Source organism: Castor canadensis, chromosome 5 (genome assembly GCF_047511655.1).
Source record: "Castor canadensis chromosome 5, mCasCan1.hap1v2, whole genome shotgun sequence".
Lineage (NCBI taxonomy): Eukaryota > Metazoa > Chordata > Mammalia > Rodentia > Castoridae > Castor > Castor canadensis.
In genome coordinates this window covers 72,754,155-72,769,731 of record NC_133390.1, presented here as the reverse complement: position 1 = coordinate 72,769,731, position 15,577 = coordinate 72,754,155, and the positions used below count along the sequence as shown (strand labels likewise).

The 15,577-nt window shown below is 38.8% G+C and overlaps 1 protein-coding gene across 1 annotated transcript in view; it reads left to right on the top strand.

Moving 5' to 3' along the window:
* The window catches only part of Heg1 (heart development protein with EGF like domains 1), a 76,819-nt gene that overhangs the window by 18,240 nt on the left and 43,002 nt on the right, over positions 1–15,577 (top strand). The window contains exons 2-5 of the mRNA XM_074073343.1: positions 3,277–3,573; positions 5,168–5,464; positions 11,242–11,580; positions 12,480–12,815. Of these exons, the coding sequence (XP_073929444.1) occupies positions 3,277–3,573; positions 5,168–5,464; positions 11,242–11,580; positions 12,480–12,815 (1,269 nt within the window). The remainder of the gene's footprint in view (positions 1–3,276; positions 3,574–5,167; positions 5,465–11,241; positions 11,581–12,479; positions 12,816–15,577) is intronic.

The following is a 15,577-nucleotide window of genomic DNA, read 5'->3' as shown; positions in this document are numbered from 1 at the left end:
CATGCCTACTATAATTCTCTGCTCCCCAGAATCAATCTACAAAGTGATATACTCTCGTTCTTTAGGGTTAGATTGAGGTATCTGAAATGTATTTTTCACACTACTCAGTTACCCTCCTATGCCACATGACTCTGATCATTCACCTGCAGACTCTTTGTTATCCAGGATTATTCCTTCATACTTTATTAGTCCTGCTAATGAAAGCTTGTTATTTTTCATAAATTCAATGTTTCTTTAGGTCTAGGCACACATTTGCCATTTTCTTTGCTCATTATGTTTTCTTGCATCTAGTATTGCTTTTCTTCTACTTGAAATGAATCCTCAGTAATTTCCTTTTAACAGAGGTGAACTCAGTTTTGACAGACAGTGGTTTTACTTACTAGTCTCAAGATATTTTTGATAGTTTCGCTGAGTATACAATTTGCTTTTGTTCTCTTTCACACTGCAGACATTTATCCACTCTATCTTTTGGTTTTCATTGTTGCCATTGAAAAACCTGCTGTCAGCATGATTGCCTCTTGTATGGATAATTTGTCAAGTTTTTCCTATGGCTGTGTTTAAGACTTAGTCTTACTCTATGTTTTCTGCAGTTTCACTGATATGAATATATATTTCTTTTTCATTTAGCATCTGGGATTTTGTTGGACTTTCTTAGAGAATTTCTGCTTTTCATCAGTTCTGAAAAATTCTTAGCTATTGTCTTTTTGAGTATTTCCACTTCTCCTCTCCTTTTACCTCCTAGAACTCCAGTTAGATGTGTGTTGAACTTTCTCAGACTTTCTTTTCTCAACCTCTTGTTCATACTTCCTTTTTATCTCATTCTTGATATTCTCTTATGTATCCTCTAGTTCTTAATTCTCTCTTCAGCTTTATCTGTTACTGAGTTCTTAATTTCACTTACTATATTTTTTCATTTTTAGAATTTCCATTAAGGTTTATTTCAAATATTTTTGGCATTACTTATAGTCTCCTTATTTCTTCTAATATAATTTTACATATACTCTTTGATAATTCTAGTATTCTAGTATTTCTTAGCCTGCCTAATTTGCTATTTTTTTTTCGTGGATGCCTTGTTTCCTTATATATTTTGTGGTTTTTTACTATAATTTTTTATTTGTTAGAATTTTATCAGTAAATGAAAGAAATTGGCTTGAAAGTATGCTTATCTAGAGAGCATATCCATTAGTTTCTACCAGGTACCTGGAAGCACTACCAGGACCACTCCCCCACCTACCCTTTGTCCAGTCTGTATATGCATGAGTGTGTGTATCCAAGATACTATTTACATATCCTTTTAAATCACCCTTTAAAGAGTATAATTCAGTCATTTTCAGTATATTCATGAGGCTTAAGACCACGTCTACCTACATTCTGAAGTTGAGGTTCAGACCACATAGGTAACACCACATAAGGCCCACTTTATGGTTATATATTTTTGAGGGAGATTTACATTTTCTTTTGCTTAAAAATAAGATTGAAAGCCAGGTTTCCTTGCTGTCCCCTGTGTGGGGTAGGTTTGTTCTGTTTGCCTGTACCCAAGCTATAGTCCTTTGGGGGGGTCCCAGTGTGACACAGCAGTTTTCTTTCAGACTTCCTCTCTCCTTGACAGAGTTTGTCTCCCACCTCCTACATCCTGTGGCCATCAGAACAATTCAAGGTCACAGATGTTGAGTAGGTGCTAGCCTCAGTCTCAGCTCACCTTTCTCTAGTCCTAATCTTTGTTCATTTTTGGCCTCAGAAGCTTTGATTCTTTACTTACAATCTCAGCAATGCATTTAGAAATTTTTAAAAATTATTTTATTCAGAATTTTTAGTTGTTGATAGTGGCAGGATTATTGAGGATACTGCAGGATTATTGTCAGCCCTTTTTAGTTTTCTTTATAGTGTGCATTTTTTCTTTTTTACATCTTTAGTCTACCCTCAGGGAGAAAGTATGGTTCAATGTGAGCCATGTTCTGTCTGCATGTGGCCGTTCTTTTCCCTCAGTGGAATTCCTTAAGCTGACTTGAGTCTGGTACTCCTGCTCCCTGAAGAAGGGGACATCGCTGCTTCATCCAAGGCTAGCCATACTCCCCAGTAGCCAGTCTCATGTTTGTCTTATGCTGTAATAGAGATAAGCTCATTACCTTCCCTTTACTCATAGCTTGCCAGCTTTGGGGCATGGGTCTGAGATCATTCTGCCTCCCCATAATCACTGTTTCTGGTTTCCTTTGAGAATAACTTTTCTCATTATGCCCAGATGTAACCAAGAGGACAGAGAAAGCTTCCTTGAACACTTTCACCTCTTCTGGGGAGGTCAGGTTGCTTTTGCAGCTCAGATAGGAAAAACAAAGGGAGCACGCTCTATGGGTCACTGCTGTCCACAACCCCAGGATCTCAACCCCAGGGACTTTGTGGCTGACCCTCAAAATGCCACTTTGGATCCCATTGTAGCAGAGTGTGGACCTTGCCTGCCTAGGGCTGGGCCCAAAGTAGCCCAAATGCCTGGGCAACTTCCCTCCCCCTCCAGGAAACCTCTGCTAATTATCACCTCCAGGAAACAGACTAGAAGGTATAGAAACAATAATTCTCAAAGGATTTGTGGAGGAAATGATTCCCTTAGGAAAGTCTGTTAGAATCTCTTATGGAAGTTTTTATAACCACCACCCAATCCTCCTCAAATCAGTGCACCACTGCTTCTGGTACCAATGATGGAACTGCACTGTTTAGTAAGGCAGCTACTAGCCAATCCCATGGTTATCAAATTTTTGAAATATGACCAGTAAAACCCTCACTGGATTTTAAAGGTTTAATACAAAAAAAAAACTTGATATTTCTTATATCCAGTACACAATGAAATGATAATATTTTGGATATGTTGAATGAAGATATTAGTTTTACCCTTTTATTATTTTTTTAAATGTGGCTTCTAAGGTTCTTATGTGGATTGTGTTTGTTGCTCAATTTATCTTTTGGACAATTACTAATCTAAAAGATAACTTGTTCTTTTTGTATGTTCAGTGTGTGTGCATGCACACATATTTAGATACAAAATGTATCTAAGTATCTGCCTGTAGTCTCTACCTGTAAGATGGTTTGACATTGTTGCCTTACTCATAAATACAGAAACGATTTCATTCATTCCCAGAGAGGTTTTTTCCACTGTGCCCACAGCCCTAATCCTATATAGAAAGAGAAAATAACTTCAAATGGCCAGTTCACGATGGCAGTCTTCTCTGAAAGCTTACTTTTCAGAAACCAGCACATTCTCATTAATATGGTTTCTTATTGTTTCAGCTGCTGTAAGGAACTATAGGTCAGAAAGTAACAACACTGAACCCCACACAGAAAATACCACCTTTTATCAGAACCAAGAGGACCTTTCAACAGTGAGCTCCAGAGAGGATACGATGGTGCAGACCTTCAGAATGAGTCACATTTCTTCGGAAGCTCCAGAAAACCTCACTGTCTTAACAGAAACAGCAAGTGCTGAGGGAAGGAATGAGTCTTCAAGGTCAACAAACTTCACCATTTTGCCTTTTGGGCACTCGTCTGAAATCACCACAACTCTAACTTCCCACGGCAGCACCTTACGTGAGTTTGTGTGATTATGCTCATTTCATTCAAGTATGTCCAGTCCCGGAAAACAAAATTTCTGCCACATCCTCTTCCCCTCCATCCAGAGCAACTGCCCATCGAGGGACCCTGAGCTGGGGGTGGATCAGACCTGTGACTTAAGTCCCCATCTGTGGCATACTTATAGACTAGATGAGGGTGCAGATTTGTTGAACATCCTGGTTGGGCCTATGGCATCTTTGTTTCATGGCCAGTCTGAACCCAAACCTCATCCCTCCAAGGATCCTGTCACAGGATCCTTCAATGGCCAGCCTGTCTTTGGTTGTGGTGATGGGGCTCAGGTGGTTGTTCCTTGCTTCAGTCTGCACAGCTTGGCAGATTGCCATTTTTAGCAAAGGATTTCAAGAAAGGGCCAGGGATCCATGGTAAGAATCCTGACTGAGGAAGATAGGGAAAACTAGTGGTAATTAGTTACCTACTATGTACCAACATGCTGGTGAGGTCACACTATTCTTATTTTAGGAATTTGGAAACTGAAGCTCAGAGTCATTAATAATCCAATGTGTGGAAGACAAACAGCAGGTTTCCAAGCTAGGATTTCAGCCTAAGTCTGTGTATCTTAGTGAGGTGGGTAGAGTGGCTGAGGAATGAGATGCCCAGTTTGAGGGAAGGTACAAAAGAGAGAAAGGCAAGTGTGGCCTCTTTGTGGGACAGCAGTACAAGCATTCTTCCTGGGGGAAGGCATAAATTGTACACAGCAGTGAGTGGGACAGTTGTGTGATAGATAGGACAATCATGGAGGACTTTGCAAACCCAGCAGTTTATATGGGTGTGGTGGAAAGAGTCACTGAAGCTCTTTGCATAATGGAGTGATATTGTTAAAGCAAATTTGGGGAGGATTTATCTGGAAGCCCATGATGTCTGATATGGAGGTAGGAAGATAAAGGGGACCTACAGTGGGGTAAACCAGCCAGGTGGACAAGGATATCCAGACACCAGGTGCTGAATAGGTGACCAGGGGATGAAGAAGAAAGGCTTGGTAAAGACTTAACACAGGAAAGTGCTAAGTGCTCTACCTGAAAGTAGAGGCTGGAGCCATCAAAGATGACCTCATGGTTTCACACCACAGTGACAGCTCTATTTGGGGGCATTCGGTTCTATAAAGGAAATATATGAAAGTATTCTGTGTTCCATTTATGAATAGTGACTACAGAGCTTAAAAATGCTACACATGGTACTCCTGATTTTGCTGGACATCTAGATACTGAGAGTTGTTTATGCTGAATTCCAGTAAACTCTGGGACCAACTTTGTGGACTGCAGTGATAAATCATGATGCTCTGATACTGATGTCTAATTCCATATAGTCTGATACTTACCTTCAATTTGCCACTTTATTGATAATTTTACCCCAAAATCAGACTCTGTGAGATCAAAAAATAGTCTTTTATCTCTGTGGTCTTTCAGAACTTCATTCTTCATAGAATGAATAGTCACTCCTAATTTCTTTTCACATCTCTATATTTCATGGAGGTCATTCAATAATCATTGAAGATGATTAAGACATATGGAAGTCTGCTGGTAGAATTTTAATTGTTGCTGTCTGCTTTCAGCATTGAAAAGGCTTAACCTACCATCCAGCAGTTCAGGGTCAGAAGGAAGAATTGCTCCTTCTCAAATGGAGAGTGGAACATCCCCAGGCTCCTTGGAGAAGGGGAAGGAACTCCCAGAAGAGGAGAATGTGCACACCCAAGTGACTGGTACTTCAGTTTCCATCCAATCCTCCCTTCCTGCTTTGGAGCACAAAGAAGCGACTACATTCTCCAGGAGGAGAAATTTGGCATCAGAGCTCTCCTTGCTGCATTTCTCCAGGACACCGGCTTACTTTCCTCCGTCAGAACATTCCTCATGTGAGTACTCCTGTCCCCTGACCACCCCTCCAAAGTTATTCAGAATAGCCCTAAAGTCGGGGTTTATAGCTAGCTAGTTAAATGCCTATTGCAGGGGCTAAGGGGAAAAACATTAAGAAAAAAAGAAACCATTTCTCTAATGCCAAGTCTTTGGTACACATGTAACCTACACAGTTTATTTCAGTATTGAAGTTCACGTTTAAAATGTATTTTAACTGTGTAAGGAGGAAAATGATAGTTGGACTGGTGACTGCTCAGGCCTTCTGTTCACCACCTTCTGCTCCCCTTTCTTTTCACCTCCCATTCCCCTATACACATATCAACAAAGACTAGTTACTGGTGTGTATTCTTATATAAGAGACCCCATGCTGGGGTGCTTGAGTGAAATGGTGAACACCATACCATTTGATTAGGAGTTAGTTTTATGTCATCATTATTTCAAAAATGTTTCCTTCAGTGGTAAAGAAAACATGGGTATACATTTTCCTAGGCATCATTTTGACCAAAAAACCACATACAATCAGATATTTACAAGGCTGAAGTTAGTTACTATCGCTGTGTTCTCCTTGCTGTCATTCCACTTCTTATTCATCAGTCTCAGCTCAGGTCCTCCATTTCCATGAGCCTTTCTTCACTCCTCTGGTCCTCTGTACTATAAACCTTGTACCAGCTCATCTAAATGCAACCTGCCCAGAGACTATAACCCTCTGAGGACACAGGCTGCGTTTATTACTTCTCCTAGGTTTCTCAGCCTCCAGAATAAGGGACAGTTGATAAGTGCTGGGGGTATCAAAAAATAGGGGTTCCTCCAAGGACATATCCTGCCATGGGCCAAAGAGAATGCTCGTAATGGCCCCTTTCTCTTCTCAGGTGTTACTCAGAGTCTTTCTGTGCTACTTGTGTTTCCATCTCAGGCCATAAGGAGAACAAAAAGGGTCAGACAGACTCTTAGGAAATTGAGGTTAGGTTGCTTCAGAAATTGCCATTTCAAAATTCTCATCAGTCAAAGGTTTTTAAAAGTACTTTGCAAGAGTAGGAGTTTGGGTTTATGTCATCAAAGCAAAAATTGAACCCAGAGGTCCTTTCTATTTAAAGAAGCCAGTTCCTCTTCCATACGCTTTGTATACAGTTTCCTGCTGACTGGGTATGGATATAATTTATGATTCATGTTTTTAGAGATTGCTTTTTAAGATTATCCATAAACATTGGTTTGAATAAAAGCTATGATCCTTTGCAGCTCCAAAGTTCTACAGCTCAGAGATTTACAAGCAGCTTTACTAAATGATGGAAAGGAAGCATTTTCTAGGAAGCTCCACTTTGATTCTGGCCAGGGTCATTTAATATTTATAATTTGAATTCAACCCAGTTCTGTAATATATTTGAAAATCAACATGTTTCTAACTTTACCAAACTCAAGTCTCTATTCACCTGTATTTTCAACACTAAAAAGAAAATTGGCCCTCATATTCTTTGAGCATTTGTCTTTGGAGAACCTTATATTTCTAATTTTTGGAGACTTTCACCATAGCTTTCATATCCCTTGAGTCTTTTACTGAGGATTTCTTTTCCCTAGTGAACTAGGTATTTTATTCCAGGTAAAGTCAGACATTCTCTTAGATATTAGAAAGAGCTTTGGGGCAGAGGATACATGTACCAGAACCTGAAGCCAAAGAGGAAACCATGTTCTGTCTTATTTTTAAAGCTGGTCCAGCACCTGTCAAACCATCAGAGCTGTGTACTTCCTACCTCCCTGAATGGAAATCTGGAGATTCTACTACCCCTTTCTGACTACATGATATAGTAGGTGCAGGTACTCAGGCAAGAAAGCCAAGGGAGAACCAGCAGGACCTGCTAAGGCAGAACTTGCATCAGCCTGGCCTGGCTGGCCAGCTGTGTGGGAAAAGAAAAGTAAAAGAGTGCAGTAGAGGCTTATGCCTTTTAACACTTGTCTACTCCATTCTAGTAAATGTCCATAGTAAATGTGACCTAGAGAAAAGCCCAGTACTTAGACCAGTCAGATTAGTGATGCTTCTTATAATGTGGGTACAAAGATTATAAGCAAGGAGCCTGGCATGGGGAGGACAGAACTCCTCATCAGAAACATGAAAGGATCAGGCCAGACCATCTGAAAGGTCTTTTCTAGTTTCAATGTCCGGTATCCCACACTCAGCCTAAGTAGTCTGGGTTTCCTTTCCCTACCATCCAGCGATGCAGAAGCAAGTGTGCAGCCTAGCCTCTTCCAAGACTGGGATAGTCAACAGTTACCCGCTTCCAAAAATAAGTTGTATTCCTTATAGCATTAAAGCAGGCCTAGGCCCAGGCAGTGGAACCAGATTTTGCAAAAGAGATCATACACCATTTGAAACTATTTTTCTTGCTGCTTTATTCATTTCTGTACTTTCCATATCTCCCATACAGATCATGCACTATTTGATCATGGGGGGGGGGTGGTAAACAAAGCAACAAATGGGAAAAAAGGTCTCTTTTGAAGGTGGAAAGAGATATGTGTATGTTGAATTGTGTGAGAGTGGCTACCATTGAGCGCTAAATTTAGTATAAGTTTCCTGGAAATCACGGCACAAAGAGAAGCCAGGTGGGGCATGCAATTGTTGCCAGATAAAGTTAAGCTTACAATTTAATCCACAGGCATAAATGTTTGGGGGACAGTAAATTCTAAGAATATTTATATATACAGAATGTTAAGAATCATGAGAAAATTTCTTTACTTGCTGTTTTATGAAAATTGTGCTAATGTTCTTTGAAAGGTGATACTGCATATAGATTCTCAATAGGCACTGAGGGTGTAATAATGGAGCTCAATTTATGAAAGTATTTCTCTGGGTAGCTGAGCTAATGTGGTCCAGGTAAATTGCTTTGTGGTGATTTCACTTTAGAAAGTGAGAGAATAAATAACCCAGTTAGATTTAGCCTATCTTTCTCAAATATCAGCTGCTTCTGGCAACTTCTGGATAGTAGCCAAGTCATGGTTGAGCATTCTGCTGCGTTCCTGAGGCTCTAATGTTTTGTGCAGTGATTGGAAAGTAACCCATATATTTATATCAAATGAGCAGTATAAAGGTCCACTTCCTGTTATAAAGACTAGGAACTTGGTTCATGTCTTCTGCCAATGGATGGTCTTCCCATTTTGGGGAGGGTGGTACAGTAGTGGGATTTGAACTCAGGGCCTTGCACTTGAGGCACACCCCCAGCCCTCAGGTGTTCCCAGTTTTGAATGGTTGCTTCAGGGATAGAGTGAGCAAGGAAGGATATTAAATAATCAATAATGCTGGGCTGTTCACTAGAAACGTAGCAAATTTCCCCCTGGATTTATTTAAGGACTCTCATTTAGTATCATAAGTAGTGATTAGAGATTAGTTTGACCAAATATTTCCTCTTTTTAGTAAGAGGCACTAACTCTACAGTATGCATATACATTTCATTGCTTTATTGTGAGGATTAAATGAGGTTAGTGTATAATTTACTTACCATAATGCCTCCCATATTGAAGTTAGTCAATTAACAGTAGCATTTTTATTTTGTTTTGTGATACGATCTCACCATGTAGTACAGGCTAGCCTGGAACTCAATATGTAGCCCAGGCTGGCTTTCAACTCATGATCCTCCTGCTTTAGCCTCTCATGTGCTGGGATTATAGGCATGTACCACCATGCCTGGCAATAGTGGGTTTTTACAATGATGATAGTAGTAAAATGAAGAAGCAATGTTCCACAGAACCTTTAGGGTTAGGAAAACAGCTATTTTCCCTTTATGACTTAGCATTTGTGACTTTTATGATGTATTTCTATGGCCATTTATTTGCTAAAACCACCAAAATGGACAGGCCTAGGTTAATCAGATTGAATTTAGTATAATTGCCACAAAGGTTTGTTTAAAAAACAAACCTTTTATTTTAGAATGTTATTGACATAACTATCCAAGTCATTTGAGATTTATTGTAATAGTACTAGGGACAATTGGTGGTATATATGCAGCTCTTCCCCATCCATTCATTTTGCTTTGACACTGCTATACCACTGTGTTCTGATGGAAATATTGAACAGGTAAAATAATGCAGTTTACTAGGAATAAAGTGTTTTTAAAGTAATTTGGTAGAGATAATTATTTGGGCATATCTTTATTATGCTTTCCTTGTTTTATACTAAAGCTTTTCTAGGGGGGTGTTTTTCAGCAGGGTTGGGTCTGGGTAGACTGTGATTCTATTTTTGCACCAGATCTTTCTATTCTTTTGTCTCAATTATTAGTTTTATGGATTGCCTTCATCTTCATTTTGTTTTCATGAAGGTCTATCAATCAGAGTGCCAGGCTATGTTCTAGGTATAGGTGGGTCTATGATTTTTTTAATGAGTAAAAGGAACCCTTTGTTTCCTGTGCTGTCTTTTTCTCTATATAGCTAATGTGTATTTGTGCTTTTGGTCACAACTGGTCTTCAACAAATTGTTTATAATGACAACTTCCTTTTACCCTTTTCTGGGTCATAATTAACAGCTTGAAGCCTTTCATTATATAGGTATAGAGTACTTTTTATTATTTTTAGCTTAAGATGAGAAAAAAGCACTCTCTTTTCTTGTCTGCCATGTTTTTCTGCTCTCGTTTTTCTGCACTTTATTCCTGTTTGGAACAAGGATTTGTGTGTGTGTGTGTGTGTGTAGTGCTGGGGATTGAACCCAGGACCTTGCAAGTGTGAGGCAAGCATCCTCCACCGAATAGGATTTTAATGTACTCCTCTGGTGATCACTTATCAGGGTATCCTTTGAAAAGTTCTTTGTGGAAGAGAGATCACAGCAAGCCACCTATAATGTGGAGCAGATCATGCATTTTGACCAGGGTATATAATTTAATTCTTGAGGTTCTTGACAATTATCCAATGGCTGCCATCCATTGATCAGAAAAACTATTCCCAGCCTGGAGCCCTTGATCTCGTGGGGGGCCCACTGGAGTGGTTTGTGAGCTGGTCTCTAAAGCTTAATGAGACTAACTATAACACTGAAGGCTGTCTACTTTTAGATGGAATTAAATAAAATTCATGGGGTAATAGTAAATATCTCCTGCTGGCTAGAAGCTCTGTCTGATACCTAATGAATGCAGTTTGGTTAGTAGTCTTTCAAAGCATAAGATTTATGGTGGCCATGAGTTGGGGAATAATAAAGGAGCTTTGATGGTGACAGGGCTGGAAATTATAGTCCTAGGCTGGTAGTGGCCTGACTGTGTTATGTAAAACTCTAGGCCTTGTCAGTGGTGATTGGGGTAAGGGGGAGGGCACTGGGCACACTGTAGTAGCCCAAATTTTATTCACTCTATAGACTGAATTTTAATCAATAATAGCATTTGATCAAAAGAGTTACATGGCTAAAAAAACAACAAAAGCCTTATCACAATGGCCTGTACTATTTCAGCTATAATGTAGAATTCAGTAGTAGTAGAAGTTTTCATTTTTCTCTATAAAAACTAAAGCAAACAATGTATTTGTCTTGCTTTCTATTACCTTCCTTTCAGCTTGCACACAGTTTTTCATCATGCTTGGTGAGGGGCCTGACTGCTTCTCCATTCAGCTCTATGACAATTAGAACTAGTGGGGGGTGAATGAGTGTGCCCTGGTTGCACATGCATGTATAAACATACACAAATGTTTGTGTCTATATTAGGTTCATAGTACTTAGATTTATACCAAAATGTAATAAACATTATTTGTACCTAGATACATACCTGATTTTCTTAACCCTGTGAGTAGCTGTGTACCATATTTTCTTCTGATTTAGCTTCTGGAAGTATAAATGGGCTTAAGAACTCCACTGCTCTCCAAAGCCCATCAATCAGCCAGACAAAGAGTATGCAAGTTGCCACCACATTTACTGATGGTGTCTCAAGGATGATCCGGTCCTTGACTGTCAGTGAACCACCTATAAATGAGACAGAGGGTTTCCCTGAGGACTCCAAAATTGCTACAACTTCAGCCTCAGTCCATTCGTCACCCTCTGTGGGAGAATCGAGAACAAACAGTAGAGTAACCGAGAATCCAGGACATGGAGAATTCATTGAGCCATCCACAGAAAATGAATTTGGATTTACATCTTTACATTGGCAAAATGATTCCCCAAGTGAGTATTCCATCTTTACTTGATCAGGTAGAAATATTTTTAAAGTAGAAATTTTTCTTAGTAAGTCTCTTCAGGACCATTTGCAAACTCTGAAAAAAGTGTGCTCTTTGATGACACCGGCTCCTTTATCTGCTATATCACATTATTGCATTTTTATTTTCTCCCTTATGACAACATTGTAAAGTTAGCTGGGCCAGGGTGATCACTCCTGCTCTTAGTCTCCTTGCTGAGGAGACTAAGGCTCAGAGGGTTTATGTAATGCATGCACAGCCACTTAGCGTACTCAGCTGAGTCAAGACTTCAGCCTTGGGGTTTTCACAATTGGTTCCATCTTTTCACTCTACAGTATTGTTTCCACAGTGAGAGTTGGCCCACTCTTTACAATGTGATTTTGTGTACAGATCATCTTTACAAATAAATGTATAGACATAAATATAGTTCCCAAGTTAATAGTTTAGTTTACTTCCTACAGTTGATTCTTTACTATACTTCAGAATTAAAATAATATTTATTAATATTGCAAATGTTTTAGAAAAGTGCTTTGACTATGTACTATATCTATGCACATCATATGTATTGGATATAATTCATACTCCCTAAACTATTTTTCAAGGGAAATAGAAACACTTAAGCCTATAAATTACTCTTATTTGCACATGCTGTTTAAAAGTCCTCTGTTCATCAACTTTTATTTTTAGTATTGTTATCTTGCTGATACCTAAGAGTTTTGAAATAATTATTTAACATATGATAATGCATGTCAGGTGACACATATAATAATCACTATACAAGATTCCTTGGAAAAGGGAACCTTTCCTTAGAGAGAACTCACTTCTAAGTCATTGAGGACCTTTTTTCATATTCGTGTAATGGCATTTTTTTTCTATAATATCTTACAGCCTTCAGAGAACATCAGCTTGCCAACAACTCAGAAGCAGGAAATGGAAGATCCAGGACGCAGACTGAGACTTTGTTTAGATCAGTCCCCGTCATCAGAGGTGGAGAGAGCACAGCACACTGGTTCTTCCCTAAGAGCAAGACATCTGCAGATGTGACAGAAAACTCTGCTTCAAATCCTGAACTTTTGAACACTTTAGTCTTGACCCAGTCCTCAGACTCTGCTCAACAGTCCAGAGGAAATAACCCAATGTTGGGTGAGAGAAGCTATTCAGAGTCTTCCTCTATGTCTTTCTCAGAAAGCCTGGATTCCTCAGCACCACGAGGAGAACGTTCAAGTAAGTTTTCACTTCACACAAATGTACCACAGGTTGGGGAGAGGGACTGATATGATGCTTATGATCTTCTATGGTACACTAAAGCATGCATCAATAAAAGAATCCTTAGGTCCCTCAAGTTTCATTATTCCCAAGCCATTCTTCTCACTGGTTTGACACAGCTAGAATATTCCATCTTTTTTTTTTCTGGTACATCTGAGAAGCTATTGCTCCTACCTCCTCTTCTCTCACACACAACTCAGGGACTTCTATGTCCATGTCTTCCCATTCTCTAAAACTTACCCACACCCTCATGCCAGCTTCAATCACAGAGCTTCTGAAAGGTGAAAATGTTACTTTCTTATGAGCCATTGTTCACTCCAGGTCATTCAGAGCATTCATCAAAAGGAAATTCTTCCCCCCTTTTAAAACAGTTTTGAGATATTACTTCCTATTCTAGATAATTTGCCCATTTAAAGTATACAGTGGTTTTCAGTATACTCACAAAGTTGTGCAACTATCACTATTATCTTAATTACATAATGTATTTATCACCCCCTTCCAAAAAACCCCATATTCATCAGCAATTATTTCCAATTCTATCCATCTTTTAGCCTCTGGAAGCCACATTTCCTTTCTGTTTCTGTGAATTTGCCTCTTCTAGACATTTCCTATAAATGGAATCATATAATAAGCAGCCTCTTGTGTCTTTCATTTCATATAATGTTCTCAAGATTCATTCATGTTGTAGAATATATCAGTACTTCATTCCTTTTTATGGCTGAATAATATTTCAGTAGATACATACTTTCCCCAATTGATAGATGTTTATGTTATTCCCACCTTTTGGCTATTATCAATAATGATCTTATGAGCATTCAGTACAAGTTTTTATATGAACATATGTTCTCTTGGAATTTCTGGGCTATAAGATAGCACCACTTTTAAGCTTTTGAGAAACTGTCAGAGTGGCTATACCGTTTGTACAACAGTGTACAAATGTTCCAAGTCTCTGTATCTTCACCAACACTTGTTACTTGTCCATCTTTTTTTTTTAAATTATACCTATCCAAGTGGATAGGAAGTGATATCTTATTGTGGTTTTGATTTGCATTTCCTAGCTGACTAATGATGTCAAACATCTTTATGTGGTTTACTGACCATTTGTATATCTTCTTTGAACATGACACTTCAATTATTTTGTCTATTTAAAAATGGGTTGTCTTTTTATTATTGAGTGTAAGAGTTTCTCTTGTTTTATTCCCTTTTTAATAATGCTTTGGGGTAATTTCATAAAACAATTTCCATTAGTCTTACAATGTAAAGTGTTTGCTGATGAAATAAAAAATGCATTAATTTATCATGAAGCTTTTAATAGATTTTAAACTTTTACCTCTCCACTACAAATAACAGTAACTTCATTTCCTTCATATATGAATCCTAACTTATGAGGAAATTTTCCATTTATTACAACTCATGTGGCATGGAAAAACATATGGTGATCATGAAAGAATAAAACACATATGGGTGGAGGATATTTATACCCTTTTATGTCTATTCATGGGAAATACATTATCTCCTAAACAAAAGACATCATTTTCTATACTCACTACTGTGGGGCTTAGGATTTTTGCCTTCTCAAACCATGACTTTAGGTTCCATAGCTTTCCCTTTTATATCTCTTCTGTACCCTTCCTCTATGCAGTTAATGCTCAGTTGGTTCATGAGGAAAAATATGATTTCATTGTGGTCAGATTTGGGGTTCAGTTACAAAAGTTATATAAGGAGTAGCCTCATTCCTGAAATGACATCACTGTGGGTTAAAACAATTGTTTTATCTCTTTTCCTCTGAATCACCCAAAGCTGACTGATTCTGCAATCCAGTCCTTCAAAGTTCTCAGTTCATTCCTTTTTCTGGGCTGATTTAGACCCTCTGTCTCAGGTCATGATTCTCTACTCTATTGAGCCTATAACGCTGATGTTGTTTATCTAAATTTTGTATAACAGAGGATTTAATGACTCCCTGTCCAAGGCCTTTTCCTCTTTGTCCACAGAAACTGTGCTCAAATACTCTGCTCTCAAACATCTCCTGGGTGACTTCCCATTGGTGTCCCAAATTACCTTTCTAATTCCTGGCTTGCTGCTGCTCTAGGTCAGCAGATGTCCTGTCCTCATGCTGATCCCTGTCAATTCAAGTCTATCCTGAAGTAACCTAACAATTTTATATCCATTTTCCATCAAAGCATGTCCATGGGATAACAAGGGGGTAGTCTCGGCTTAGAATGGAAATAAGAATCAAGAAAATTCCCTTTTCTCATAAAACCAGACTATAAAGGATTTAGGCCAGGAAGAATTAGACTTCACTTTTGTCAGTCTATAGTCTAAGATTTTTAATAGTCTATATATTTCTAAGATTATTTTTAGGCTTATAGTGTACAACATCTATCCCCCAAAGGAGGGAAAAGAAATTTATTCGTTATCCCTTTTCTTCTTCTATCTCCATCAATAAAACAAATGCATTAAAATGTACACACACACACACCCGAAGACCACTTTTAACCTCCAACCACACACTATTTCTTGGTCATGTGCTAAAACTATAGAAATGCAGGCCTTGAAGAAGACCCAGAGTCTCCCCCTGGGCTTTGTCTCGATATCGAAAGACCCAGCAACATCTTCGTTTGCCACCAACTCACCTCCCCTGCTGCCACCACCAACTTCCCTGACACGAACTCTTGTTATGTATCTCCGAGCAGAAATCCAGTATTGATCCTGTTCGCTGG